Source organism: Podospora anserina, chromosome 3, assembly GCF_000226545.1.
Source record: "Podospora anserina S mat+ genomic DNA chromosome 3, supercontig 2".
NCBI lineage: Eukaryota > Fungi > Ascomycota > Sordariomycetes > Sordariales > Podosporaceae > Podospora > Podospora anserina.
In genome coordinates, this window is record NW_001914856.1 from 455,111 (window position 1) to 482,605 (window position 27,495).

Genomic DNA, 27,495 nt, shown 5'->3' on the forward strand with positions numbered 1-27,495 from the left:
GTGATGTGGGACAGCAGACGGGTTATGCTGGCGCACAGTGGGGGGCAGGGGAATCCGTTTGCTGATTCTCGGGAGGGGGCCTTGACGTGAGAGTAGAAAAAGAGGGGAAGAGGGGAGGAAGGAGAGAGAGATAGGGGGGTGTGATGTGGAGTGGAAAGGTGTTGACGTGTTGGCTTTTTGTGTGCTGCGTTGGACGGCCGCTGGAAGGGAAGTATACTAGAGACGGGAAGAACAAAAACCGCTAGATAAACAAGACACAGGAGATGTGGCATTAGCTGCTTCATTAAAGCCGGAGTATAACATGAAGGGAAATATATTTTTCATTGGGCATATTCTCTCACGTTGTCACCTTGTTTCAGCTGTCCTTTTGCAATGCCCTTTCATGTGACTTTATCTGTTCGATAATGTCTGTTTCATGGTGTGAAGCTCACCGACATATCCCACTGTTTAAGCCTTCCACTCCAGGGCGTTAAACTCAATCACTCAATGAGTCACAGTCGAGCATAAAGGACAGTAGATGAGCCATGAACAGAGCCTCTGTGAGCCGCTTGATTGTTACATCCTCCAACATCCGCAATGCTTAGCTACTTTACACTAAACCCGACAACTTGGCTTGATTCCACGCTCTCCGACCATCTCCTTAACCATCTATTTTCTCGAATGCTTCCCCCTTCTGAGCAAATTACCGCAAGATTATCGACGCATCTCAACACCAAGACAAACCCAACGCAAAACACCCAGTAAGCTAATAAATATGCTTCATTGCCGGGCTTGGTTGCAAAGACATCGTGGGCCTTGGTGATTCCCCAAGAACATAAAGGCAAGGTGATGTATGACTCGGTTAATAGTTGGTGTCTTCGCTATTCGCTATGAACAGGTTAAAACACCCGCGCCCTCTTCCTTGGCATAATAAGTACTTTCTTCAAAGTATCAACAAGTCAGAGTGGGAAGCAGTGTTACCCCAGCCCACCGCCACTGGTTGGACTGCCCGGATGATACCCAACCGTCCTGAGAACCCCCTGCGGTCTTGCCCGATCATTATTCAGGAAGTACTGGATCGACTTGTTCCCATTCTCTTCGCGAAGCTCAAAGATGCCACCTCCATTCACCTCGTTGCCTTCAGTCTCGCAGATCATGAGCAGCTCGTCGAAATTTACCGGGGGTCCGTTGATGTGCAGTCGGTCAACCTGGGCTTTGATGTCCGCCAGTGGGATGAATCCCGTTCGCCCCTCGGCCGCTTGAGTGTCATGCTCACCTAGGTCCTCGCATGCCTTGCGCATCATCTTGCGGAGAGTTAGGTGGCGTGGCTCAGTAGGCCGCTCGAGAACACCTGGTATGCCAAAGCTGGCTCCTGGAGGGGGACCCCATGAGGAACCTACTGGGCTAGGCACGCCAAAGCCAGGAGGAGGTCCTGGGGGGAAAGGATGCGACTGAGGTGGCATGCCGAATGGTTGCGGTCCCCAAGGGTTTGGATGACTGGGGAACATGGGGTCCATTCCAAAAGCACCAAATCCTCCAGGTCGTGGCAATGATGATGCGGTTGGGAATCTCACCGGACGACCAGCAAAGTCGATCGGGTCATCTCCGTCATCTAGTAGGGCACTGCTTCCCAAGTGCGTGTCCGGATCATTCCTCGAAAAGTCCCTAGAAGGGGAAGAGCTTGACGGTCGTTGGCCATGGACAACACTGGCTGGGCGTCCTATTGGTGTCGGCTTTGAGATGGGTTGCGGTCCGCCACTCTCATGACTGCCAGAACCTTGGCGGGAATGCGTGGTACCGCCATTGCTTTGCATACCTGCCGGCCCCATCAGATGAGCCATTGGAGGGACAGGCGAGTCCAACGGTCCGGGAAAGCCAGGCGGGTGATGCTGGTGTAGTGGAAATCCTCGGTTAGGACCAGGACCGCTTAGTCCAGGAGGCATTGATACAATCCCAGGAGGAGGTCTAAAGGCATTCATGGGTGAAAATGGTGGATCACGATGCATTGGACTACCAAATCCAGGTGGCGGCATCTGGCCCAAGCCAGGAGGAAACGGCATACTGCCGCCGCCGCCCATGGGCATACCAAACGGACTCGGATGCATCGGTACTGGCTTGCTGGGCTGCGCGCTCAAAGGTGACGCAGCGTGTTGTGATGCTTGCCCGCCGAATAGGTTTGGACCTGTGAGTCCCGACTTACTTGGTGGGCCAATGGGGCCTGGACTAGCCTGTATCGGCGTCAGGGGATGAGGTGATTGACTATGGCTCGGAGCGACCCCGGGTGGAAAACCAACACCTGATGTCTGGATGCCTGAGCTTTCCTGCTGAGAGGGCTGACGAGGACGAACTGGTGTAGGGGCCATCGGCAAGGCTGGTGTAGCTACCGTGATTAGTGGAGACGCAAATGAAGCTGACGACTGCGCCAGAGCTGGAATAGCTGTCGCAGACTGCTGGGCTAGACGTTTGGGAAGCGTAACAGAAGGGGCCGTTGCAGCAGCAGCAGTCGCCGCAATAGCTGCAGCTTTTTGAGCTGCCCTCTCTTCCTTTTTGCGCTTCTCCTTGGTCTCCTTGGCCTGTTCTCTAGATTCACGCTCTGCTTTGGCCTTGGCCTCCTTCTCACGCTTATCACGCTCTTGCTGTTCTCGTCTTTCACGAGCTTCTCGCTCTTTCTGCTCCTTTTCCCTGAGTCGAGCCTCTTCGCGCGCCTTTTTCTCGCGTTCCTTAGCCTCACGAGCTTTGCGTTCATTTTCTTCTCGCTCGTGAATCTTGCGTTGTCGCTCAGCCTCCTTGCGTAGCCGTTCCTCCTCTTCAGCCTTCTTTTGAGCCTCTCTTCGCTTCCGCTTCTCCTCTGCTCTCTGCTTCGCCTCGGCCTGCTTGCGTTCTTCTTCCTCTTTACGCGCGGCTTCTTCGGCAGCCTTTTCGGCCTCCTTGCGAGCTTTCTCCTCAGCTAGAGCTTCCTTCTTCCGGGCCGCTCTATCTTTGCGTCGCTGGGCCTCCTTGGCCTTCTTGGCTTTGCGCTGGGCATCTTGTTGGTTCTCAGCCTCAATCTCCTCCAGAAGCTTGGCTTGACGCTCTTTGGCAACCTTCTCCCGATAGGCTGTGAGTACTCGCTGCTCAAACATGCGAGCAGCAAATATTTGGAACATCCGACGGCCCTCTTCCATGCGCTGCTCATCAGTCATGGGATCCTGTCCACCCATATTAGAATTCTGCACTCGAATGGGCCAGGAAAATCACAATTGTTGCCATACCTCTTCCTCTTCTTGGCTGTCGTACTCCTCCTCGTCTTCTTCATAGTCCTCATCCTCTTCATAGTCCTCCTCCTCGTCATCAGGATCGGGCGGGGGGTGGCTGTGGCTGTAGCGGTCGCCATTCGTGTGCTCGTAGTCTTGCTCACCAGGATGCAGCACCCGCTCTTGAGTGGCCATGCGCCGCTCGGCAAGCTGTTCCATCATCTCAATGAATTTTCTACCGTCATTTTTGAGCAAGTCGTCGGCCACGGTCAGGATGCCGCCTATAGAAGAGGAGCCATAAGCGTTATTGCCAGTCCCTGCATAGGGATAAGTCTGTAAAAAGGAGGGAAGTATGGGAAGTCTGTCCCTACCCTGCACTGTCAGGCTATTTCCGAAATTGAAGAAGTCGGAAGCGTATTCGGTTCGGTGCAGTTCGGATGGGTCGTGCTCATCGTCGCTGTATTCCTCGTCGTCTTCTTCCTCATCCTCCAACTCTTCTTCGCTGTACTCCTCCTCCCCCTCTTCCCCTTCATAGTCGACTTCCTCGCCCTCGACTTCCTCGCCCTCGCCTTCTTCATCCTCGTCAGCATCGTCGTCGACGTGCTCCAAAATTCGACCGTGAGATGGTTGATGGGTGTATCTCGGCCCGCTTGGAAGACCGTGTGGTAGATTAGGTGGGATAGACGAAAAACTAATCGAGTGGTGGCGACTAAGTAGTGAGGAATTACTGGTCGTATGAGGATGGTTCGCATAGTGCTCCAGTTCTTCATAATAGGCGTCATAGAGCCCTTCCAATTCTTCCTCAATCGCCGTCCTTTTCCTCCCGCAAACCGAGCAACTGCAAGTTTGCTTCTGCTGCTCCTTCATCTTCTTGAGAACCGCATCTTTTTCGACCTTGACTAGGTTCTTGCGCTGCACCTCGTCTAGTCCTAGCCAGAATTCCTTGATTCGCTCCCGCTCCTCTTGAGAGCTGGTGTTCCAAATCTTTTCCTTCGACATCCCTCGGCCGTTGATATGTGACGTTGGTGGGGGACGGTGATCAACGTGGTTGCCATTCACCGACCCGTCAGCACTCGCCCCTGCAGCATTATTGTTTTTCTTCTTCTTTTTTTTCGCCTTCTTCGATTTCGCAGGCTGCCCGTTAGGAGTCCCGTTTGGAGGTTGTTGGTTTTGGTCTCGAGAGTCTTGACCGGCATCCGCTTCCTCTTCGTCCTCGTCTTCATGCTGTTCGACATCGGCCGAAGGTTGGCCTTGAGGTGGCTGTGGACCACTGCGAGTCCCATTTGAAGGCTGACCAGTCTGTGCTTGCTGCTGTTGCTCAGCAGCGGCCTTGGCCGCAGCCTTTTCGCGCCTTTTCTGCTTCTTCCTGTTCACCGCTGGTGGAGCAGGTGGCGCCGGGGAGGCACATGTTGGAGAAGGTTGGGAAGATTCTACGGGCGTGCTGCCTTTAGGTACTGTGATGAACTTGGAACCATCCTTGTTGGTGTACTTGGCTGTCCCCTTCGCCGAGGGCGACTGAGAAGCTGCACTAGCAGCAACTGGCGGGGCCGGGTTCCGATTGCCCTTCATCGTCACCTAGTTCAATGCAACCTGAAGTAGATAAGTGACGAGGACATGTAATGAGATGGTCCCTTCGTGGAGTCGGCGAGTCGGATATGGCACGTGTCTGAAAGAGAAAAGCCGTCGTAGAACTAAGTGATTTGCTAGGTAAGCATAGGTAATGTCGAGGGGGCACAAGGTTCGGATTGTGTCAAGGTTCAAACGGTCGTTGCTCGAGGAGCTCTTCTGTCCTATTAGGTTGGTTGGGGGCAAGGGTAGTGTGATTCGATGGGGTGGAAAGAGCAAAACTGTAGTAGCGACCCAAAGAGCAACTTCGTTCGATTGTCGGTTGGGGAAATCAAAAGGGAGTCATGACTAGGCTCGGGGGCCGTCGGGGGCAGGGCAGGGTTGATGAGGGTTAATTGACGGAGGGGTCGACCACTCACTCTCACTTCAGGGTCCTCCACTGGCAGACGCTTGGGGTGTTGAGAGCTGCTAGATGAGAGCGCGAAAAAGGTGGCGGACGGAAGAGGGCGCGGGGTGGTAAAGACGCGACTCCGGGGCTCAGCGCGGGACAGGATGCAGGCCGAGAGATGTCGTGCGCTTCGGAGGTGATCAAGTTGTTCGGATGTTCAAGGTGCTCCTAGATTGCTTAGATTTGTGGTCCCGGCCCTGGAACTCCTCCAGTGCGGGCGCGCTGCCCAGAGCTCCCCGCTCCTATTGGCCCACCTGCTACACGTGACCTCAGCCTTGCTGTGTCGCTCCTGCCCTGTCTTCAATTTGCGACTTTAGATTTCCCGCTCCTCCCTTCAGCCGCGAAGAGAACACGACAAAGTTTTCATAGTACGGCTCATATTCTCCGCTCAATGGTTGTATGCCGATACAATCCTTCATACGGTAGTTTTGGCAGGCACTCCCGTGACCTAGTGCCATCAACCATCAACTAGACCTGTTCCCATTGGAGACTTGGGGCATATGAAATGTTGGGAGATCTCCCATCCCATCTGCCACATGACACGCTAGCTCGAATCTGTACCTATGTTCCTTTGCTGGTAAATACGATGAACCAAGAAATTCGTGAACTCCAAGACGAGATGAACATCCATGACATGGATGCGATATGCCAACAATAATAGCTGGAGGTCTCCAGCTTATTACCTTATTTGGTACCTCTGAAAGGGCGCTCAGGGGCTAGGCTGTGAGCAATGCCGTCATCGCCACGTTAGGGCAGGTTGCTATAAGTGAGTGGGGGGAGTCGCGTGTATTGTGATAACCTCTAGTCATTCCTACGGCCGAGCATCATCATCATGCCCATCACTTGATAACACTTACTCCGTTCATACTCTCCACCCATCGCAGCTTCCTGTTGACCAGCAATGCTTCGAAACAAAAATAGGCGCTCGATTCGAGAGCAAATGTCGACCCTTAAACGATTTCCATGTGGCTTTCTCCCGGGCCAGCGGTACCGGTGGAAGCTAGATCTCTTGGCCTTCAAATGCAAGCGATGCCGCATCCGCACCGACTGCGATTGTTCACGACCACAAATCTTTGCTGACCTACCCCTTTCGAGTGCCAACCGACCTGTTTCAAACACACCCTTGGCGGCTTCCTCTGCTCCACAGCTTCTTAGCACAAGAACCATATCATGGTGTAACAGACACCGAAGAGCTAATCTGTCTTGGCGCCATGACCATGATACATTGTCTTCTCTCCATAATCACAACCTCGTTTACATAGGTAGTCAAGAATAGCTGATCCGGTCCAATGGAGCACTCCAGCTCCGTCAGCCGCTCCGTTCAAGGTGCCATGATTCGCGTGGGAGGCCGTATCGGGTGCGTATTGAGCATTGATGTCGTCGGGTACGAAGTTGTGAAAGGTGCACAGCCTCAGGGTCGCCCGCCTGCCCCCCCAGAGTTCAGCGCCGGTCGCCAACGGCTCAGTAGCCTATCAAAGCCATGGTGTGAGCATCCCGCGGCCGTTACGGCCCACTCGTCACTCGCGTCTCCCACGCACGGAGGAAGTTTGCTTTGGCCGAGTTGGGCTGTTGTGTGTGGTCTGTTTGGGTGTGCTGAGGTGTCTAGTCAGTCACCTAGTCTGAACAGATGTTTGATCCAGGTAGACTAGGTATTGTTGCTCGGTGCGTTCGGATGATGGTTTGCCAGTGACGACAGGAGTGACAGTTAAAATCGAACGGTGCTGTCGGGCCTGCTGGGCCCAGCAACTGGGGGAAAGTGGGGCATGGCACATCGTATCGCGCCCCAGGGCCGGCCGGGACGAGACGCTGCCAGTGGGAAGCTCCAGAGGCTAAACAGGGGGTCTGTTGGCGTGTTGGCGTTATGTAATCAGGCCTCAAGCCGCTATCAACCCATTGTTTCCCCTCGAAATTTCCTGGGCCACCGCTTACTGCTGGCCATGCATCCATACTGTGCCGGCTTCCTTTGAAAGGCGAGCGGTCAGCCAGAGCAGTGTGCTTCTCTTATTTCTCTCCAGTTTTCGTCCATCCGCGACCAATTCAACCCCTTCCCGAACCCATTGCGCACAACGAACGAGGCCCCAGAGCGAGACGACGCTCCTCCGATTCCCCCTTCCTCCTATCCCACACATCTGCCAACCATGGCCGCCATGCAAGAATCCGGACAGCACCAGACTGCCATCCGAAGGTACGTCCTGATCCACTCCATCCACCTTTTGCGATTCTGCCGGAGCCAGCACCGCGATCCCCTCAACCCCCCAATTGAGACCTTGCTGACTCGACCCGTTGTTCAGGAAGCTCGTTATCATCGGAGACGGTGCTTGCGGTAAAACCAGTTTGCTGAGCGTATTCACCCTCGGCTTCTTCCCCACAGTAAGCCCTCCTGGACTGACCCACGCTTCGTCGGTGTGTTGTTGATGCTAACATGGGTAAACACAGCACTATGTAAGTCCTAGTCGCCGAATTACCAATTCTATGAATCACCTACAAACTCCATGCCAATGTTTCCCGCCGATGTGATCCTCCGGCCTTGCCTACTTCAACGACGCTAACCCACGTTACCACCCCCATAGATTCCAACCGTTTTCGAAAACTACGTGACCGACTGCAAAGTAGACGGCAAGAACGTACAACTCGCCCTCTGGGATACCGCCGGCCAGGAAGACTACGAGCGGTTACGGCCGCTAGCATACTCCAAAGCACACGTCATCCTGATAGGCTTTTCCATCGACACGCCAGATTCACTCGATAATGTTAAACACAAGGTGGGTTCCGCCGAATTCCCCCCCCCCCCCTTTCCCATGCTTCTTCTCGCATGGCCCCCCTCCCTCTTTCGGCCAACCCCCATGCTGCAAGACTCCGGGCTGCATCTAACGTCACCGTCATGGTGTTACGCTTGTACCACGCCGCAATCTCTTCTCCTCCCCATATTCGTCAATTGGCGTGGAAGAAGTCGGGATCTGCTGGGTGTTGTGCCTTGGTTTGGGAGGGAGCAAGCGAGCGCAAAGGAGAAAGGAGGAAGCATTTTTGCTGACCGAGATAATGTGTAATACAGTGGGTGACAGAAGCACAAGAGAGATGTCCCGAGGTGCCGATCATCCTGGTAGGACTGAAGAAGGATCTCCGTGACGACCCAGTCGCCATCGAAGAGATGCGGAAGAAATCGCAGAGATTTATCACGCCGACCGAGGGCGAGCATGCCGCGAAAGAAATCGGCGCGCGCAAGTACCTCGAGTGCTCGAGTTTGACGGGCGAGGGCGTCGATGATGTGTTTGAGGCGGCCACGAGAGCGTCGCTGCTCATGTTTGAGAAGAGCGAGGGGGGCGGCTGCTGTGTCATTTTATGAGCAACCAACGCATCCGACATGTCGTGCTTCTCACGGGACAAGACCGATTTACGCCAGGAGGAGGACGGGATGGCATAGGTCTCTTTTGCAAGCCCCAGGTCGCGTTGGTAGTCGCATGAAGTAATAAGGCAGTTCAGGTCTGAGCAGCTTCGCTTCATGTTCATCATCGCCATCACTCCACCAACACACCACACTACACCACATACCACACCAGACGACATCACTGCCACCGCTTGGCCGGAACGAATAACATTCTTACTCAATCACCCCTCACAAACCGCCCTAAATCCGGCACAACAGTCCATACACACACGACATTTGACGTGTTGAAACGACGGGAGGGGGGGGGGGAACAAAAAGGCCAGCGAGTTTCTGTATTAATAACGGTTTTATAGAAGTTACTTTCGGTTTTGCTTTTTCTCTCTCTGGTTGTATCTTTCTCAATACTCTCAGTCGGAGGCTTTTTTCTCTCTCAAGTATCGATCCAGGGAATGGGGGAACAAGCGGGGAGGTGTTTTGTTTTCATTGTCTGTATTTTGTCATGTTTTTTTTATTAGTGTTCATCAAAGGGAAATGGGAGGGGCACGCAGTGAAATTGGGTTTGGGCTGGGTTCTCTTTTCTCTTTTTCTTTTGTTTTGTTGCATGGAAAGCGAAACTGGGAATTTAATTATTTTGAACTGTGTTTTTGAGGTTTTTCTATCTTGAACTGCCGATGTCTCTGTTTCCTACCATATCTCCATTTCTTCTCTATGAGCAGGGTAATATGGGAACATGTAAAAAGCGTGGTGTTGTACGTGCGGCAGGGGGCGGTTGTGATTTATCGAATATTTTCTGTATTCAAGTCGAAAAAAAAAACAGATTGTGGACTCATCATGTCATGACCAAGTGAGATTTGTGAAGTGTGGTTGAGCTTGTTTATTTGGCTGCTCTGAGCGCGATTTCCAAGTTTTTTTTAAAAAAAAAATGCCGAAAGCGTTTTCTTTTGTAGTGATGATACATGATATTTTATACAACTTCTCTTTCCACACATCTCAAAATATATCAGGGTATATACACCCACCCACTCACTCACCCGCCCAATTCCCATCTCTCAACATCTTCCAAATCTAGGCCGAATCTACTACTCAATCCCTCTTCCACTCATGATCCCACGGCACCCTCGCCGGCGTCTCCGTCTGCGCCCTAGCATACTCAATCGGCACCCCCTTGAGCCCGTAAACGCCCTTCTTCTCCATCGCCATCCTAAACAAATACCCCTCCTCCCTCGTCCCTGGCCCGCTGGTCAGCCTCAGCTCCTCGCAGGCGCGGTTCATGGACTGGTACTGCCTCATCCAGTTCCTCTCGCGGGCCTCGCGCTGCTGGCGGCGAAAGAGAAGCCAGGCGCGGTGGATGGTCCAGTGACGGAGGTAGCGGTTGCGGGCCATGCGGAGGGGGGCGGGAATGCGTTGAGGGGAGAGGATGGCGAAGTGGCGGAGGAGGTTGATCATGCGGGGGTCGCGGGCTACTTCTCCTTTCTTCTTGGAGCGGCGGGTTGGTTGGTTTTTGTTGGCTGAGGAGGAGCCCTTGCCTGGTTTGGAGCCGGGGCCGAGTTTGGCGATGGAGGATTTGGAGAGGGCGAGGCTTGGGGGGGTGGTGGTTAGGGGGCGGCATTGTTGGGTGGGGAGGGGGGGTGGGCGGGTGAAGAGGCGGGTTGTGAGGGCCCTGAGGGAGGGGAGGAAGGTCTTGGTTGACATGGTGATTGTTGTTAAAAGGGGATGAATTTGCGGGTCGAGTTTTCGGGTTTGGAGGGGGGGATCGTTTCTCAAGGACGGATTTCTTGGGGCGGCCGTTGGTGGGGATGGCGGCGCCTTTGCGGTTCGGGGGAGGGGGTGAGGTTTTTGGGATATATCTCGAAAGGAATTGCTCGGAACTAGGTTGCAGTGGGCTTGTTCGATCGTGGGGGCGGTCGGTAGGTTCCTGATCTGCCGGTCTCGCAGTGGGGAGATGGCGAGTCTTGAGAGGTGCGAGTTTGGGTCGCTTTCCAGGAGGGTTGTCGTCGGAGGGGTCGGTGGTATCGAGTGGCCTCTTTTTCTTGGTGCTGTCCCCGGTGGAAAGTTTCCTTATCTTCGTGGACCCGACGAAGACTGGTGTTTATCGCGGACGAGGGGACTCGATTGACCACTGCGGGGGCTCCGAGTCGCAAGGTGTTCGTGGTGCTCGCGGTAAAATGATGAAAAGTTGAGTGCTCCTGTGGGTCCCCGCACAACAGCTGCCTCTCGAGCGGTGATTGGCTGCTGGATTGCCGGCCGCCTAGAAATCTGGTTTGGCAGGCACCCTGCCCACAAATAATTGCGACACCAAATACAAACCGCCTTTTCACACACGCCTTTCTCTACCAAAAAAGTATTTAAAAGCCTAAAAAAAGGGCTAGAAGGATATAGTACCTCAGGCCTACTCCTGTTAAAAATTTTGGAAGCTTTTAACTAAACTACAGTTGAGATATGACTGGTGAGAATTGGTGGTTCCTGGGTAAGTGACCGCGGTTTGGGTGGTTTGGTGTCTGAAGTAATTTGTGGGCAGGGTGGCAGGGACCCATTCCCGTTCCTTATCGTTATCACTTACACCCTCTTCACTTCCACTTCCGCTCACAGTGATTCAGTCAAGGGTGATGTTTTCTGGCCTGCAATACAACAACACATGCGTGCTGACTGATGAGACGCTGTTTAAAGCATAGATAGTCCCTCTCTATTCATCCTCTCTGTGTGATGCTTAAGCAGAATGTCGAAATTGGTACCAGATGCATCTTCGAGTAAAGGGATAAACGAATTCCACTCAAGTTAATACGAGCGAAAGCCCCAAATATTGTTCTTTCGCAGCTTGTAAACCACCAGGAAGCCGCGGCATATGTATCCGTCGCTGTTGAGGTCTGGCAAACTGCTATAAGCTGGGCAGGACGAACCTTTGGCGTGATCATAGTCGTCTCGTCCCAAAAGCCGACAATCTAAGTTTCCACAGCTCAGACAGATATTGCCGACTTAGCTGATTTGATTCTGTCTCAGCCTCAATCCGATCCGCTCAAGTTCGAATAGAAGCGATTGTTACTGGACAGCCGGATTAAAAGCCAATAGAGAGATAACCATCTCGAAAATTGCCGGCAGGACTGCGTACATGAACCGCCGAAAGTAATGTCTGGAAAATTGCTGGATTTGGCTTTCGTACCTCAGGCACCTCTTGAGAGTGTACCTGATCTTGGGGTTCTTTGCTACCCGGAAGACGTGGTCGCCGGGCTGGTGTCCCGTGAGCCGGATGTCTTCTCGAAAGATAGCAGCGACTTTTGCCCTTCGAATTCGAACTCCTTGGATGTGAACGGAGAAATGTGAGATCTCATCGCCCACACGCGAAAGACCGTCTTCCAGAAGAACATTGCTGGCGCTGGCGTACTTAGCTCATTCTCGCGAGCTACCTCGCACGACTACACTGTAAACTGGTGAGCCTGAACCAGGCTGGCCCAGCGTGCGGAGGCGTCTGTTCGCTGCAGCGACATCCCGGTGGCTGTTGTTGCTGTTATTAATGGTATTGATTCTGTTACTGCTGTTGGTGCTGTTGCCGGGGATCCTGTTATTATAGGTGATCGTGGTTGGTGCTGGTCGTAGGGTTGTTACTTGCTGGTTTGTACTGTGTCTCTTGTCATACAGGATTGAATTTAAAAGTCAAAGGCTTTGAGGAACATAACGTGCATGATAAGCGAGCGACGCAGATAAGCGAGCGACGCACTCTCCACCACCTTACTATAACTATCCTCAATTGCTAGACCACAACATTAAGAACCAACTACAATTACGTCAGAAACAGCTGAATCAGACCCTTCTGCAGCCTCCTGGCAAGTGCGGGCATTATGGCCAGGCTTGCCGCACACACCACAGCACTGAACCTTCGTACGAGCCCCCCCCTATACTACCGCCATCCGGCTGTATTTCTTCCACTGCCTCCCCACCCACGGCCTTCTGGTCCAGTAGATCCTATGCATCTTGCACAGTAAGTGATCCTCCGAGTCGTACACGTGTTTTTTTAGCTCTCCGGCGCTTACTTAGTGCCTCATTGGCCTTGCGGAGCGAAGCGTTCTCTGACTGAAGGAGGGCCACTTAGTGTATCACAGTTATCGTACCCTTAGTAAGCTAGTCTATAGTAACTAATATCGAGGTCGGGGAGCTATTTTAATAGTTAGTAATACGAGTTTTAATAAACGTTAACTATAAATTAGTTTCTCGGGAGTTTTATAATATTTAAAATACCTAAGGTAGTACCATGCCCGGCCTTAAGAATAAGGGTATTAGTATACGAAGCTTTATATTTAGTTTAGAAAGTACCCTCTTTGGATTATATAGTATAAGGCTAGTACCCGTAAAGCTACCCTATATATTTTTATTATAAAAGCGAAGAAAGCTTCGCGGAAAGTATAAAGAAACTTAAACTTACTTATATAATTAATATATATATATATTAAGCCCTTAATCTAGCAGCCGTACGTTTATTTTAACGGCCTAAAATAATTAATATTAAGTGGCTAGAGGAAGTGGGAGGAGTATAGAGGTATATAAAGCATAATAATATTATTCTATTAATAGTAGCGCTCGAATTTAATTAAGTAGTAACTTTCGTAATTATCGAGGATTAATAACCGGTATTTACCCTTCGTATAGGACGCTATATAATAATTAAAATATTTAATTTAATTTAGGCCTACCGGATTAATAGTTTAATTATTATCGGTAATTACGATACGTTAAATAAATAATAAATTATATTCGGTATATTAATTAATAAAGTAATATTATATAATTAAAATAATAAAAGGTAAAATAGTTTAGCCGAGGGTATTAACTTTTTAAATTATTATTATTTATTTATAATTATTAAGTTAAGTTAGTTTTATTTTATTAAAGCCGTCCGAAGTTATAACTATTATATTTACGAAAATAATATTTATTATAAACTTAATTTCATTAAAATTATAAATATTATTATTTATAATACTATACTTAGCCTTAATATTCCGTACGAATATAAACCATTTAATAATAACCTTTAAATCCTTATACTTAGCCTTTTAGTAGTTATATTTATATGTAAAACGCGTACGGAACTATGGCTAGCGTTTAACGAAGTTATAGGCCTAGCGTTTACTAATAAGAGGCGCGTTGCGTACGCGTAGTAGTTAGTTAGCTATATCTTCCACGCTACTTAATTTAGGTAGGAATGCGCGTGTAAATAGCTTAAGGACGTACTGAACTATCGTCTTCTCCTCCAGATCCGTTAAATTACGTAAGTTAACTAAAATATCGCGTCGCATTAGTCGGCCATTACGCCTATAGCGGAGGGTTGCTTCTGGGACGTTATATAACTTGGCTGTAGTACGGATACTAAGATCCTCCTTATTTTGAATAGCTTCGAGGGTAAAAAGAAGTCTAGCTTCTTTTGAAGGGCCGTCCATGGTTGTTGGTGGTGAATTGTAGTAGAAGATATTTAAGAGACGTGTTGTGGTGGAGAGTGCGTCGCTCACTTATCTGCGTCGCTCGCTTATCATGCACGTTACCGTTTTTATTTAAAAAATAAAAATAAAAAAAGACTGAAACTAGAAAATCAGAGTATACGATGGACTTTAAGGTAAATATTGCTTTTGAGAACTTCAATGCTAGTAAGCTCTGGAACATAAGTATTAAGTTTGCAATACAATGCTAGAGTTGCTTTCAGAGCCTGAGGTAAAATGACCCCACAGCCAGTCCCGGTGACCAGTTTTTGGTCCGTTTCGGTTTTGTCATGGATTCACGACGACAACGTGGGTAAGATACTTCACCAAAGCCGATTTTCAGCGCCTTCTGTTAAACTGTGCTAGCAAGGACATCGAGGATGAAAATGCCCGGTTGCGTTGACTGTGTTGTTTGAATTGATGTAGACCATGAGGAACGCATCTTTTCTTTCCTTGAAGTGACCGGCTCCATCCGAACACTTCAAAACCAACTAGATACCACTAAATGAGAAAAAGAAGAGGTTATCTTCTAGAGTAGCTATAATATAAAGCCAAATGTTCGGTGCCTCTAGGCTATCGAGCAGTGTCAAACTTTTCATGACATCAAGGGATATTGTCAAAACGACTCGACCACTTCGTCTGTGGGAGTATAGATGTGGGAAACGGGCTTGCTAGAACTCCCTCAAACAGCTTGATCTGCTGATAGCTAACTCTTTGTAGGTAATCAGTGTTAGATGGAAGCCAGGCCGGCAACACCCAGACGAACCTGCCTGCCCCATTGTTGCCTCCGTAACCAGGGGAGACGCGAAACCAAGCTTATAAGATTGTGTTTGGTTCCACATAACAACAAAACAGACAGGGCGTATGGTCTAGTGGTACGACGTCTCATTTGCAAATAATTGTTCGTTGCTCTGAAACTGTTCCAATTCTGTAATAGTTGCATGGCTTGAATGATACACGGCTCCTTGAGAAGGTCCCGGGTTCGAACCCCGGTACGTCCAATCCCTTTGCATTTTTCTGCCTTTTTGGTTTACTTCACCAGTGGTAATGTCTGTGATTGATTTTACACAACCTCACAGTGTGTTATAACATAATAGATGGCATTCCAATGATATATCTAGGTAGGTACCTAAGCATCCACCGTTCTCATCATGACCATAGCTACCCTAATCAATCATCTTGACTAGGCACTGAAATAAAATTCAGCCACCAGCAGGATCCATCCTAGTGTGTTAAGCAAGAACTGAATTCATTAAAGTAGACCTTTTACAGTCAAGTGATTTTCGAGCTCGCGGTTATGAGATACCTGCTGGAAAGTATTCAAGTAGGTAGTCTTTGGAACTTCTTTCTGAAGCAAACCTCCCGTAGCGTCGTAGTTGATTTGCCTTGCCATTTCTTCCGCTAGTTTACCAACAACAGGTGCGGATCAATACAACTTCATGAGTGGACGGTCTTCTCACTTTGATAGAGAATTATGTCTCGTTATACTAACCGCTGTCAATTTGATTGAGGCGCCATCAACTACCTGTATGTGGATAACCAGAGGAATATGGCACAAACACTAAATACCTACTTAACACCGTCTTGAAATGATCGCTGCTTTAGGAGGACGGGTCTCCAATAGGAGCCTAGAAGAAGCCTACTAAATGTGTAGTGAATAGGATGTAAGTAGTTCAGGAAGACATTTGTCGGTCCTATGTTTTCAGGGGATCCGTACGTGTCCAAAGGCTGCCATCCAATCCGGCAAAACCCCAGGCATTTTACCGAACTGAATGGATTTGATAGAGTAATTGACAAGGAACCCCCACGCAGCCTGAGCGATCTCGCGAGCCAGGACTGCATGATGGACAGTTGACAGTCAGGGACTGGGATAAATCCTTGACGAGGTTGACACTGACACATGCGTCCCTGAGCGAGTTCCGGTTGAATGTGAGGGTACGACGGTTATCCAGGTATCTTCCTCAGATATATAGGTGGTTCAGGGTAATGAGGAGAAGAAGGAAATATCAAAGTTTTACTCGAGATATGAGAGAATTAAAGCCGTGAATATGCTCGTCTTGAACATGAAGCGTCGTTTCGCTCTCGCGCTGCCCCTCCATGCGATAAGAGAAGTGCAGTGGTTGGATAAGAGAGCCAGCCAATTGTGTGGGGAAGCGCAAAAATAAAGTGGGTTCTGCTCTCTGCCCCGCCATCATAAAAACTCGAAAGTGCCACCACCACCCCGCCTCCAGACTCGCAGCTCGCTCGATGACTCTGTATCCATTCCAGTGAGCTTTGGCTCTCTGCAGTCGTCCATCCCCTATATTTGAGCTGACCTCCCCCCCGCCCCGTTGTCATTGCTCCCTCTTCTGTGTCATCGCAATCACCGCAAACGATGGCGCACCTCACCCTCGCAGGTGACTCCTGCTTCACGGCCTCCGAGGCCCAGAAGCTCAAAGATCAGATCAACAAGATAGCGCCCATCAAGGTGTCCAAGCTCGCCGGCTCCTGGATCTACTACGCCCACATCAACGGCGACGCCAATGCCGCGAAGCAAACCCTCTCCCAGTTTCTCCCGCTCTCCGGCTCATCCACTCCTCCTCTCACTCACATCGGTTACGGCCGCCAATGGTTCGTGACACCGCGATATCTCTCGCCATGGAGCTCCAAGGCCACCATGATTGCCCATGTTTGCGGCTTCGAGAACCAGATTCAGCGGATAGAGCGCGGACGCATCATCACCATCGAGTTTGATCAGCCTTATAACGACAAGACTGTTCCATTCAAGGATGTTCTGCATGATCGCATGACCGAGCACCTCACGACAGAAGAGCCGGATCTCAACACCATGTTTGCCGAAAGCGAGCCCGCTCCTTTGGAGGTCGTTGACATATTTGCCGAAGGCCGGGACCCGGTCCAGGTGCTCAATGAGTACAACAAGGCTCGCGGCCTGGCCCTGGATCAGTCTGAGGTGGAGTACTTGGTGGAGCAGTTCACCAAGCTGGGCCGCCCTCCCCATGATATCGAGCTCTTCATGTTTGCTCAGGTCAACTCGGAGCACTGTCGTCACAAGCAGTTCAACGCTAACTGGACTATCGATGGCATCACCAAGGAGCACAGCTTGTTTGGCATGATCAGGAATACCCACAAGGCCACCCCTGATTTCACCGTTTCGGCTTACAGCGACAATGCGGCTGTCATTCAGGGTGAAAACGCCAACCTGTGGGCCCCTGACTACTCTACTGGCTCCTGGAAGTTGAACAAGGAGCTTATTCACGTTCTCGCCAAGGTTGAGACACACAACCACCCGACCGCCATTGCCCCTTTCCCCGGAGCTGCCACTGGCTCTGGTGGTGAGATTCGCGATGAGGGTGCCGTTGGCAGGGGCTCCATGCCCAAGGCTGGTCTCTGCGGTTTCTGGGTCTCTGATTTGCATATCCCCGAGCACAAGGCGCCCTGGGAAATCGATGTCGGTCGCCCTGCTCACTACGCCAGCAGTCTTGACATCATGTTGGAGGCCCCCATTGGAAGTGCCCGGTTCAACAACGAATTCGGTCGCCCATGCTTAACCGGTACTTTCAGAACTCTCCTTACTGCCGATGACACCAAGGCCGAGGGCGAGTTCCGTGGCTACCACAAGCCTATCATGATTGCTGGTGGCGTCGGTACTGTGAGAGAGAAGCACGCCCTCAAGGATCCCAAGGATGTTCAGGAGGGTGCTCATGTTATCGTCCTCGGTGGACCTGCCATGTTGATTGGTCTGGGTGGTGGTGCTGCGTCCAGTAACGCTTCCGGAGAGGGTAACGCCGACCTTGATTTTGACAGTGTGCAGCGTGGCAACCCTGAAATGGAACGCCGTGCGCAGATGGTCATCAACACTTGCGTCGCTCTCGGAGACCACAATCCCATTGCCATGATTCACGACGTTGGTGCTGGTGGTCTTTCGAATGCTCTACCTGAGCTCGTCAAGGATGCTGGCTTTGGTGGAAGATTCGAGCTTCGCCAGGTCGAGTGCGTCGATCGCGGCATGAGCCCTCTCCAGATTTGGTGCAACGAAGCCCAGGAGCGCTATGTCATCCTGGTGAACAGCGATGGCATGGAGCGCTTCACTGCTATCTGCAGTAAGTTTGATTTATTTTTCAGAGTCGCATTGTGCTCTTGACTGACTGGGCAATAGGACGTGAACGCTGCGGTTTCTCGGATGTTGGAACTGTCTTGTCCAAGGAAGAGGACGGTGTCTCTAGACTGGTTCTCAGCGACAAGGAGTCGAAGGAGTACCCCCGCCCTATTGATGTCCCTATGGACGTTCTTTTCCCCAAGGGCCGCAAGCTCGAGCGCATTGTCAGCTCCAAGAAGCCTACCTGGCCCGTTTTCGAGCCCGTCGCCAGCCTCAAGGCTGCTCTTGGCGATGCTGCCAGCGACGCCGATCTTTTCAAGCAAGCTGTCCAGAGAGTATTCTGGCTGCCTTCCGTTGGCTCCAAGTCATTCCTCATCACCATCGCCGATCGCACCGTCGGTGGTCTTACCATTCGCGACCAAATGGTTGGCCCATGGCAGACACCAGTTGCTGACGTCGCCGTCACGGCTACTTCGTTCAGCTTGAACGGTATGAAGACTGGTGAGGCGATGGCCATGGGTGAGAAGCCAACACTGGCTTTGATCTCTCCTGCTGCCTCCGCCAGAATGGCTGTTGCCGAGAGTTTGTTGAACCTCGGTGCTGCCGATATCAAGGGTGGCTCCTACAGAGGCGATCTCAAGCGTGTGAAGCTTTCCGCCAACTGGATGGCCGCTGTCAACCACCCCGGCGAGGGTGCTGCTCTCTACGAGGCTGTCGAGGCCATCGGTATGGAGCTCTGCCCTAAGCTCGGCGTCAGCATTCCTGTTGGCAAGGACTCCACCTCGATGAAGGCCAGCTGGAAGGACGGGGAGACTAAGAAGAGTGTTACCGCTCCCGTGTCGGTCGTCATTTCTGCCTTTACCCTGGTTGAGGATGTTCGCCGTACCTGGACTCCCCAGCTTCGCCGTGTTGAGGATGTCGGCGAGACTGTGCTCCTCTATGTCGACTTGGCCCAAGGCCACAAGGCTCTTGGCGGCTCTGCTCTTGCCCAGGCATTTGGTGCCATCGGCCACGAAGCCCCAGATGTCCGTGATGTGGATCTCCTCAAGGATTACTTTGACGCTCTTGCCCAGCTTCACGAGAGCGGCATCGTTCTTGCCTACCACGATGTCTCTGATGGTGGCCTTGTCACCACCGTCGCTGAGATGATGTTCGCTGGTCGCTGCGGCGTTGATGTCATGATGGATGGTGTTGCCAAGTCTGGCAGCCTTGCTGACATGACCGAGGCTCTGTTCCACGAAGAGTTGGGTGCCGTCTTCCAGGTTCGCGCTTCAGACGAGACCAACTTTAAGAGATGCTTCGCCACTTGTGGCCCTCCTGCGGGGCTCATCAAGAAGATTGGTGTTGTCCAGGACTCGTCTAAGCAGAACCTCAACATCCGTTACGGAGAGGGTGCTCCCTTCGCCAGCCTTGACAGAGCCGAGATGCAGCAATGGTGGTCCAAGGTCTCTTACGAGATGCAGAAGCTCAGAGACGACCCCTCCTGCGCCGAGTCTGAGTATGCCACCATTGCTGACTCTGCCGACCCCGGTCTTTCTTACAACCTGACCTTCTCGCCTGCCGAGAACATTGTTCCTCTGACCGCCTCGATTACTGGCTTCTTCGGCAAGAGCCCTCGCGTTGCCATCCTTCGCGAGCAAGGTGTCAACGGCTACGCCGAAATGGCTTTCGCTTTCCGCGCTGCTGGCTTCGACGCTGTCGATATCCACATGACCGACATCATCAACGGCCGCTCCCTGGCCGACTTTGTCGGTCTCGCTGCCTGCGGTGGCTTCTCCTTTGGTGACGTTCTCGGCGCCGGCCAGGGTTGGGCCAAGTCCATCCTCCTCCACGAAAAGTCCCGCAAGGAGCTCGCCGAGTTCTTCCAGCGCAAGGATACCTTCGCTCTCGGAGTCTGCAACGGTTGCCAGATGCTTTCCCGCTTAAAGGAGCTCATCCCAGGCGCCGAGGACTTCCCCGCCTTTGTCCAGAACAACTCTACCCAGTTCGAGGCCCGCTACAGCATGGTCAAGATCGAGGACAACCCGTCCAACCCCTCTGTCTTCTTCAACGGCATGAACGGCTCCTCCCTGCCCATCGTTGTTTCTCACGGCGAGGGCCGTGCCGAGTTCCAGAGCCAGCAGCAGTTCCAGAGCTTGACTGAGTCGGGTGGCATTCCCATCAGATACATCGACAATAGACTCGAGGTCACCGAGACATACCCCTACAACCCCAACGGCAGCCCTGGCGGTATCGCCGGTGTTGCTAGCAGGGATGGAAGGGTGTTGGCTATGATGCCTCACCCCGAGAGAACCATCATGGCGGATGTGACGAGCTACGCGCCCAGGGAGGATGTTGAGCAGTGGGGCGAGTTTGGTCCTTGGTTGAGAATGTTTAGGAGTGCTAGACGCTGGGTTGGGTAGATAGCCTTACCTGAGGCCGGCTTGATTGAAATGAAATAAACGAACAAAAATAGACATTAAGGTGTTTTGCTGGCGGAGGCGTTTATGGGGATATATGGTGTAGGGGCTTTGTGTCATAAAAAGAAAATGGGAGGCATACATTTGTTGGGTGGGTGGGTTTGATTTTGTTTTCTTTTTATATGAGGAGGGAAGTAAAAGGGTATTGGAATGAATGTAACTAGATGAAAATCAAAGAGATAGAATAGGGCTGGCTAGGTCTCGTGTAAATAGGCACTAAATGGTTATCACGGTGTGATATGCATCACTGTTTCTTTTTTGATCGGGTCTACCTTATGTGAGTAATTGAATCTTGAACTCTGTCACCTGTTGTTGGACATTAGATACCCGAGGTTGTCATGAATCCATCTTGAGGGCCTGCTCAATCAAGAGGGCTTTCTTAGTGAGGTAGGTATCTGAGTAATTCATCAGTTAGCTACTTGAAGCGTTTTGCCATATTGGTTCAAAGCCGCAATAATACCTAGGTAATTTACCAGATTGAAAGCCGCATTTTATCATTCCCTCAAAAGATATATATGACGGCATCGTTATGGCTGAGCAGCGACCAGCGACTTGACTTGAATATATATTCAATGTTTCAGCTCGGGAAATCCTCCTCTTCTCAACTCGTCTGTTGTTCATCTCTCAATGTAAATCTTCAAAATTCATTTGAAATCGTGAAGTCTATCTGCCTCGCTCGAACAAGAGACAATTGAGCATCGACCTTGCTTTTAACGCTCCCTCCTCATAAAAAAACAGCACAACATATCTAGGTATTCTTCCACATAATAACGGACCAAAAAGAATCGGGACATGTCCATCTATTATTACGAATTGACAAACGAAGCAAGACTGGTGATTAGGTATAGTGAATATCACACAGCTCAAGGAGCACCACTGCCCCGACCAGCACCAGCACCAGCACCAGCACCACCAGCACCACCAGCACCGCCCATCATATTTCTGGCCCTGTTTTCATCTTAATCAGTAATATGTTCAATCAACAAGTTTCATGAACAAAACTCACATCTCAGCAATAGAAGGATCAGACATCAAACTCCCAATATCCGGCAGCCCACCCCCGCTACCAAACGAGTTGGCCATATCCCTCAACCTAGGGTTATTCATCAAGTTGGCCATCATGTCTGGGTTGCTCATCAGGTTCTGCGCCATGCTCGCAAACATGGGGTTGTTCATGATGGCACCGAAATCCAATCCACCTGGACCGCCGCCACCGCCCCCTCTGCCACCGCCGCCGAGCATACCAGCCAGGTCGGCCAGACTGGGAGTACCGCCGCCTCCTGCAGAGGGAGAGGCGCTTCGAGCAGTGGCACTAGCTGACTCCTCGGCCTCAATCTCCGCTACCCTCCTCTTGGCTGTTTCGTACCCCTTCTTCATGGCGTCGCTGCCACCGTTACCCTCGTACTCGATACCCTTCTGGTAGGCCTCCATGGAGCCCTTGGCGTCACCGAGAGCGAAACGGGCGAGACCGAGGCGAGACCAGGCTTTGGTGTATGTTGGCTCAATAGCAACGGCAGCTTCGGCATCCGCCTTGGCGGACTCGTGGTCCTTGGCCGCGGAGTAGGCGGCGGCGCGGTTGGATAGGAAAATGGCGTTGCCGGGGTGGACCGACAAGGCCTGTGTGTAGTAGTTAATGGCGGTAGGGTAATCCTTTTGGGCCATTGCCGCGTTGCCCTTGGACTTCAAGGACTCGGCCTGCTTCTTCTGCTCTTCCGTCACGGCGGTTGATGGTGGTGGGGCGCTGGAAGAACCTGCAGACTGAGAGGAGGCGGGAGCGGTGACATTCTTCAACTTCTCGTAGACAGAGTATATCTGGAGGAGGTTTTGGGAGCCGATGGCTGAAGAGACAGCGGCCTTGTCGGAGAAATCGACCGAGAACGCCTCGGTGATGCAGTTGATGGCGATGTCGATGTTGTCGGAGTCTTCCTCGCGGAGGGTGCCGTCTTTGAGGGAGGAGGACAGGAAGTCGCAGACTGCGAGGGCGAGGCGCTGCTTGGAGTTTTGGGCTGCCTGTGGTGGGATAGTTAGATTCCCATATATTCATATATGAAGATAGGGGTAGAAGGCGAAGTTGCGGCTGCTACCCCGCGCAAAGAAAGGTGATGAATACCATTATGAAAAGGAAAGCAGATCTCCTGCTGGCGGCGGACTGGGTATCTTGAGGTGAAAGGACGATGGTTTGATGTATCCCGGCAGAAACCCAAAAGCAAAGAGGAAAGTAGATGGAAATTGGTAGTCAGCTAGTTAAGTTTGTTGGCGGGGCTCGGTTTCAACCCAAGAGCCAGATGCGTCGGCTGGATTCCACACAAGTCGATGGAGGGGTGGAGGTTGGAGGTGGGATATGCGTGGGTCTGGAACCTTGACGTCTACAGAAAATATCCGGCCATGGCGGGCAGCTGCAAGAAACGGTAGCAGCTATTCTGTAGCGCTCCGGCACTAGTACCAAACGGGAGAGGTGCCGGTTGGGCGCAAATCAAATAGTGGGGCTCGCTGATGTCAACTGCAAACCCCTGGTCTGGGAGCTCTCAACTCGAGCCGCCGACTTCTAAACTTCCAGGCGTTGAACTCACCAACACCGTTGCCCAGAATTGATCACTATTTATAAGAGTCGAAGTGCCGATATAACCGGGGCAACCACAGTCGCGTGTACTCTTTGAGTATAACTTTTTGGTTACATTATCACATGCTTCTTCTCTGCTGACTGACTGTCCCAACAGCGACAGCCGATCCTCCTGTTCCGTCACCCATACCTACCTACACCAACAATGGCGACGCCATCAGGCGCAAGCAGCCCAACCGGGTCGCTCACACCCTCCACCTCAGTTCACCCCTCCATCGTACCAGCACCTTACGCCGAGAACGACCAGCACGTCTGCTTCATCTGCCTCCAGAACGAGAACGACACCCCCGACGCGACCTGGGTCCATCCATGCCCATGTACCCTCGAAGCCCACCAAGACTGCATGTTACAATGGGTAGCAGAGATGGAAGTTTCCAACCGGCGGTCAAAGAACGGTCTCCAATGCCCAGCTTGCAAATCCCCCATCACAGTCGAAGAACCCTACGATGCCATCGTCGCCTTGCGCAACCGCTTCAACCGGAAGTTCAGCCGAATATCCCCAGGCCTTCTTGTCCTCATAGTCAGTGAATGCAGCGTTGTTGGCGCCGCTAGCTATGGCTTTGCTGCGATCACAGTATTTGCCGGGCGGAAGGCTGTCGCGTCCATGGTTGACAAGATGGGGGTAATACCTACGGTAATTACATGCTCCTTGATCGGGCCGGGGTTGGTGCTGTCAAGGTGGTTGGCTTCCTTGGGCAACTTGGTGGTGTTGCCAGTTAGTGCACTGGTAAGTTCCCCCCTCATGTCAATTCTCACCACTTCAAATTATCTGTTAACATCCTCTACAGTACAGCACGTTCCTAATCGGCCGCAGTCAACCTCTCACCTGGCCCCCATCACCAGTATGGGCCGTGGCTTTGATGCCGAGCGTCCAATTCGCTTACACGTTTCTCTACTACGAGCTCTTTGGCAAGCTGGAAAAGCGGCTCAACCGAGCCCTCCGTGGCAGGCCCATGGATGAAGAGCCGCCGAACGAGGCACAGCAGCAACAGCAACCACCACCTATCCAAGCTGTCGCAGCTAATGGCCAGCAGCAACAACGGCAACCTGGCGAACAACAACAACCACCACCACAAAACGGAGCAGGAAACAACAACAACAACAACAACAACAACAACAACAACAACAACAACAACAACCAAAGAGAAGGCGAAAACGGAGAAGAAGGCATGTGGGACGCGGTAATCAATCTCGGCCGCGCGGTGGTGGGCCTCTTTGGGGATGACGACGACCAAGCAGATGCTGATCTTGATGACGACGATGTAATGGGCAGAGCCGATGAAATCGTCTTTGAGGTGCAGCTCAATCTCGGAGATGACGGGCATGACCATGATCATGATCATCACCACCACCATCACAACGATGACGATCAAGATGAAATGGGGAATATTCATATGGATGTGGCTGTTCCTGCTGGGCTTCCTGCACCTCCGCCGGCAGCGGCACAACAACCGGCTCCTCCGCCACAGAACAACAACGGCCGCAACCTCCGCAACCACCGCAACCGCGACAACAACGAAGTTGCCCGTCCACCACCCGGTCCGAACGGGGAGGGGGAAACGAATTTCTTGTCGCTGTTTATTAATTCGATAGTCTCGTCGCTTCTCATGCCGGTGATTTCGTTTGGCATGGGGGAGGCGATTCGGTTCTTGGCGCCCAAGTCGTGGGTTACGAGGTCGATCTTTCAAAGGGATTCAATCTGGTCGTCGATTTGGGGTGGTGGTGGGAGGAGGAGGACTATTCCTGTTGCTGCTGGGACTGGCGGGGTGTTTGCGCCTAGTATACTGCAGCATCAGTGGGGGAGGAGTTTGGTCGGGGGGTGTTTGTATGTGGTGCTGAGGGACGCCTGGACGCTGTATGTCAAGTGGAGGAGGGTGCAGGTGAAGCAGAATAGGAGGGTGAAGAATGTGGAGAGACGGGCGGCGGGGAAGGATAACTAGGAGGGGGAGAAGGGGGGTAGATCATTTGTAATGAGACTATATTTTGTAGTACTATCTGGAAAGTTAGGTGATTTGGCGGTTAGGATGGGGTTACCTAGGTTGGGCTTATGAACAGCGTAACTGCATTGGTCTATTTTTGTTGAGAGAATTACGAGAGGGTGGACAGACAGAAAAGACAGCTTCCAGAATAGGTTCACTGAAAGTGAAATGGAAACCCAAAGGCAATTGAACAAAAAATGTTTCAACTAATTCTCAGTTCATGAATTCTCTAGGTATCCCAAGCCCCAACCATCTCAATACACCTCACTACCCCTATCCCTATCATCCACCACCACCGGCCCGGGCTTATCGTCCACCAAGTAAACCGCGCTCCCACTCCCCGGTTTACTCACCACCACCGCAGCCTCCTTCTGCTCCTCGCTCAAGTCCAACTTGCTGTAATACTCCCTCTCCCACGCCTCCCTCACAGCCTTGACCTTGCCAGCAGGCACGAGATGGACCGAACAACCACCCCACCCAGCACCCGTCAGTCTACTCCCATAGCTCCCCGCCTTTCTCGCGATAGAACACAGCTCGTCAATCTCCTTGCAGCTGCACTCGTAGACATCCCGGCACGAGTCCTGGGTTTGGTTGAGCAGGTCGCCTAATTGGGCATTGTACTCTGATGTGTCATCCGTGTTTGTCGGTTGCTGCTCAAGCAAGGACATAAACTTTAGCACCCTTAACGCTTCGCTAAACACGTGGAGGGCTCTCTGTCTCAACTTGAACTTCTCCGCCCGGACGGGGAAGCGAGAGGTGAATTTCTTGTTGAGTTCATCGACTGAGATGTTAAGGACGGCGGCGATCTCCTCGCGGGTGTAGCCGTCCCTCTTGTCGAGCTTTTCTGCTGTGAGAGCAACCAACTCTTCAAGTTGGGACTCGGTCGACTTGGACTTTGTCGCGCCAGAAGAGTGCTCCTGGAGGGCAAAGTACGTTTCGTGAAAGCCGTGAAGACTGACCGAGAGCGGGCTGGCGTCAGATGGGAGTTGGGTTCCGGGGGGGTTGAGAACGGCGTTGAGGTAGGCAGCGGCGAGAGAGCATTCTACCACCCGGAGGTTGTAGTGGACGGGGCCAGTGACGAACTTGTCGGCTGTGACGAAGGATTGGGCGATGAGGAAGGTGAGTTCGGGGTTAGTCTTGGGGAACGAGACCGGGCGGGCTTTGAGGGAGGGAGTGAAGGAGACGAAGAGGGCTGAGCCGCGTTCTGAGAAGACGGAGGCGGATTGGTCCATTCTGGAGACATGTCAGCGATGGTCATTAATGGTATAAGATGGTGATGAACTTACCCGCCCGAGTTGACACCAACAGCCCGCTCGCTCACAATAGCCAGCTCAGTCAACTCAGTCTTGTCCACAGTCTTCTCACCATTGGCCACCATGACAGCCAGAGCACTCGAGCTCACAAATGCAGCGCTGGAGCTCAAGCCACCACCCGCCGGAACTGTCCCATCCATCAAGATTTGCATGCTCTTTGGCTCGAAGTCATTGCCGTGCTTCTTGCGCAGCAGCTCCAAAGCACCCTTGAGGCCAGACTTGAAGTAGTTGGTCCACTCGTGAACAGTAGCATCGATATCCACGGCTTCATAGGGAATGTCAAACTCGTGAGCGGGGAATTTGGCGTCTTGAACATTGGCGATCTTGATCTTGTAGTGGCCTTCCTTGGTGTTGGTAGAGGCAACGTTGGTTGATACAGCAAGGAGTGAGTCGGCAGTGATGGCCATGGGGAGGACGGGGTAGAGAGAGTAGTCGATGTGCTCGCCGATGATGTTCACTCTGCCGGGTGATCTAGCCACGAACTCGGCTGGCTGGCCGTAGATGGTCTGGAAGCGAGCGAGGAGGTTGTTCCATCTCTTTGCTTGAGTGCCGATGGCATCAACGGTGTAGATGTCGCTCAGAGAGCTGGCGACGGGGACAGGGCCGGCCATTTTGGATGGTAGCCTCCGGTTCTAGGGCAGGTATCTTGTCGTAAAGGTGAGCTCTGGGACCGGCAGATCGTAAAAGAAGGTATTCATATACCGGAGCGTATCGTGGTGATGCGGATGATTAGGGTGAGGTTGTGGTGAGCGAAAGATATGTGCCCCGCGTTCAGTCGATGAGAAGAAGTAAAATGCCCCGCACTACGGTCATGAGGCCGTATAATTTGGGAAGTACGATGGCGGGCAGCTGCACGCCTGTTCAACCTGTTCAACGGTGGAATCGACCAATAGCTGCTGTCAAGGAGGTGTTTGTGCAGGCAAATTAGGCAAGTGCTTCCACATCTCGCCTG

General features: G+C 51.9%; 7 protein-coding genes across 7 annotated transcripts, besides 1 other annotated feature; 3 read left to right on the forward strand and 4 right to left on the reverse strand.

Moving 5' to 3' along the window:
• Nucleotides 1–956: 956 nt before the first annotated feature.
• PODANS_3_3100 (uncharacterized protein) lies at nucleotides 957–4,781 on the reverse strand (the record flags this gene model as incomplete). Its single annotated transcript, XM_001909056.1, has 2 exons — nucleotides 957–3,167; nucleotides 3,231–4,781. 2 exons carry the CDS (start codon nucleotides 4,779–4,781, stop codon nucleotides 957–959), a joined length of 3,762 nt encoding a protein of 1,253 aa, XP_001909091.1.
• A 2,719-nt stretch (nucleotides 4,782–7,500) lies between these two features.
• Nucleotides 7,501–8,569, forward strand: PODANS_3_3110 (uncharacterized protein; the record flags this gene model as incomplete). Its single annotated transcript, XM_001909057.1, has 3 exons — nucleotides 7,501–7,596; nucleotides 7,797–7,988; nucleotides 8,279–8,569. Coding segments are annotated over 3 exons (579 nt in total), but the record flags the coding sequence as incomplete, so codon positions are not given.
• Nucleotides 8,570–9,694: 1,125 nt separating this feature from the next.
• On the reverse strand, nucleotides 9,695–10,303 carry PODANS_3_3120 (uncharacterized protein; the record flags this gene model as incomplete). Its single annotated transcript, XM_001909058.1, has 1 exon — nucleotides 9,695–10,303. One exon carries the CDS (start codon nucleotides 10,301–10,303, stop codon nucleotides 9,695–9,697), a length of 609 nt encoding a protein of 202 aa, XP_001909093.1.
• Nucleotides 10,304–14,934: 4,631 nt separating this feature from the next.
• Nucleotides 14,935–15,077, forward strand: a tRNA (tRNA-Ala).
• A 1,373-nt stretch (nucleotides 15,078–16,450) lies between these two features.
• PODANS_3_3130 (uncharacterized protein) lies at nucleotides 16,451–20,574 on the forward strand (the record flags this gene model as incomplete). Its single annotated transcript, XM_001909059.1, has 2 exons — nucleotides 16,451–18,199; nucleotides 18,328–20,574. The coding sequence occupies 2 exons, from the start codon at nucleotides 16,451–16,453 to the stop codon at nucleotides 20,572–20,574; spliced, it is 3,996 nt and encodes a 1,331-aa protein (XP_001909094.1).
• Nucleotides 20,575–21,494: 920 nt separating this feature from the next.
• Nucleotides 21,495–22,744, reverse strand: PODANS_3_3140 (uncharacterized protein; the record flags this gene model as incomplete). The annotated part of the gene is made up of 3 exons (XM_001909060.1): nucleotides 21,495–21,579; nucleotides 21,638–22,641; nucleotides 22,742–22,744. 3 exons carry the CDS (start codon nucleotides 22,742–22,744, stop codon nucleotides 21,495–21,497), a joined length of 1,092 nt encoding a protein of 363 aa, XP_001909095.1.
• Nucleotides 22,745–23,396: 652 nt separating this feature from the next.
• On the forward strand, nucleotides 23,397–25,191 carry PODANS_3_3150 (uncharacterized protein; the record flags this gene model as incomplete). The annotated part of the gene is made up of 2 exons (XM_001909061.1): nucleotides 23,397–23,978; nucleotides 24,040–25,191. The coding sequence occupies 2 exons, from the start codon at nucleotides 23,397–23,399 to the stop codon at nucleotides 25,189–25,191; spliced, it is 1,734 nt and encodes a 577-aa protein (XP_001909096.1).
• Nucleotides 25,192–25,484: 293 nt separating this feature from the next.
• PODANS_3_3160 (uncharacterized protein) lies at nucleotides 25,485–27,154 on the reverse strand (the record flags this gene model as incomplete). The annotated part of the gene is made up of 2 exons (XM_001909062.1): nucleotides 25,485–26,463; nucleotides 26,517–27,154. 2 exons carry the CDS (start codon nucleotides 27,152–27,154, stop codon nucleotides 25,485–25,487), a joined length of 1,617 nt encoding a protein of 538 aa, XP_001909097.1.
• Between the last annotated feature and the right edge of the window lie 341 nt (nucleotides 27,155–27,495).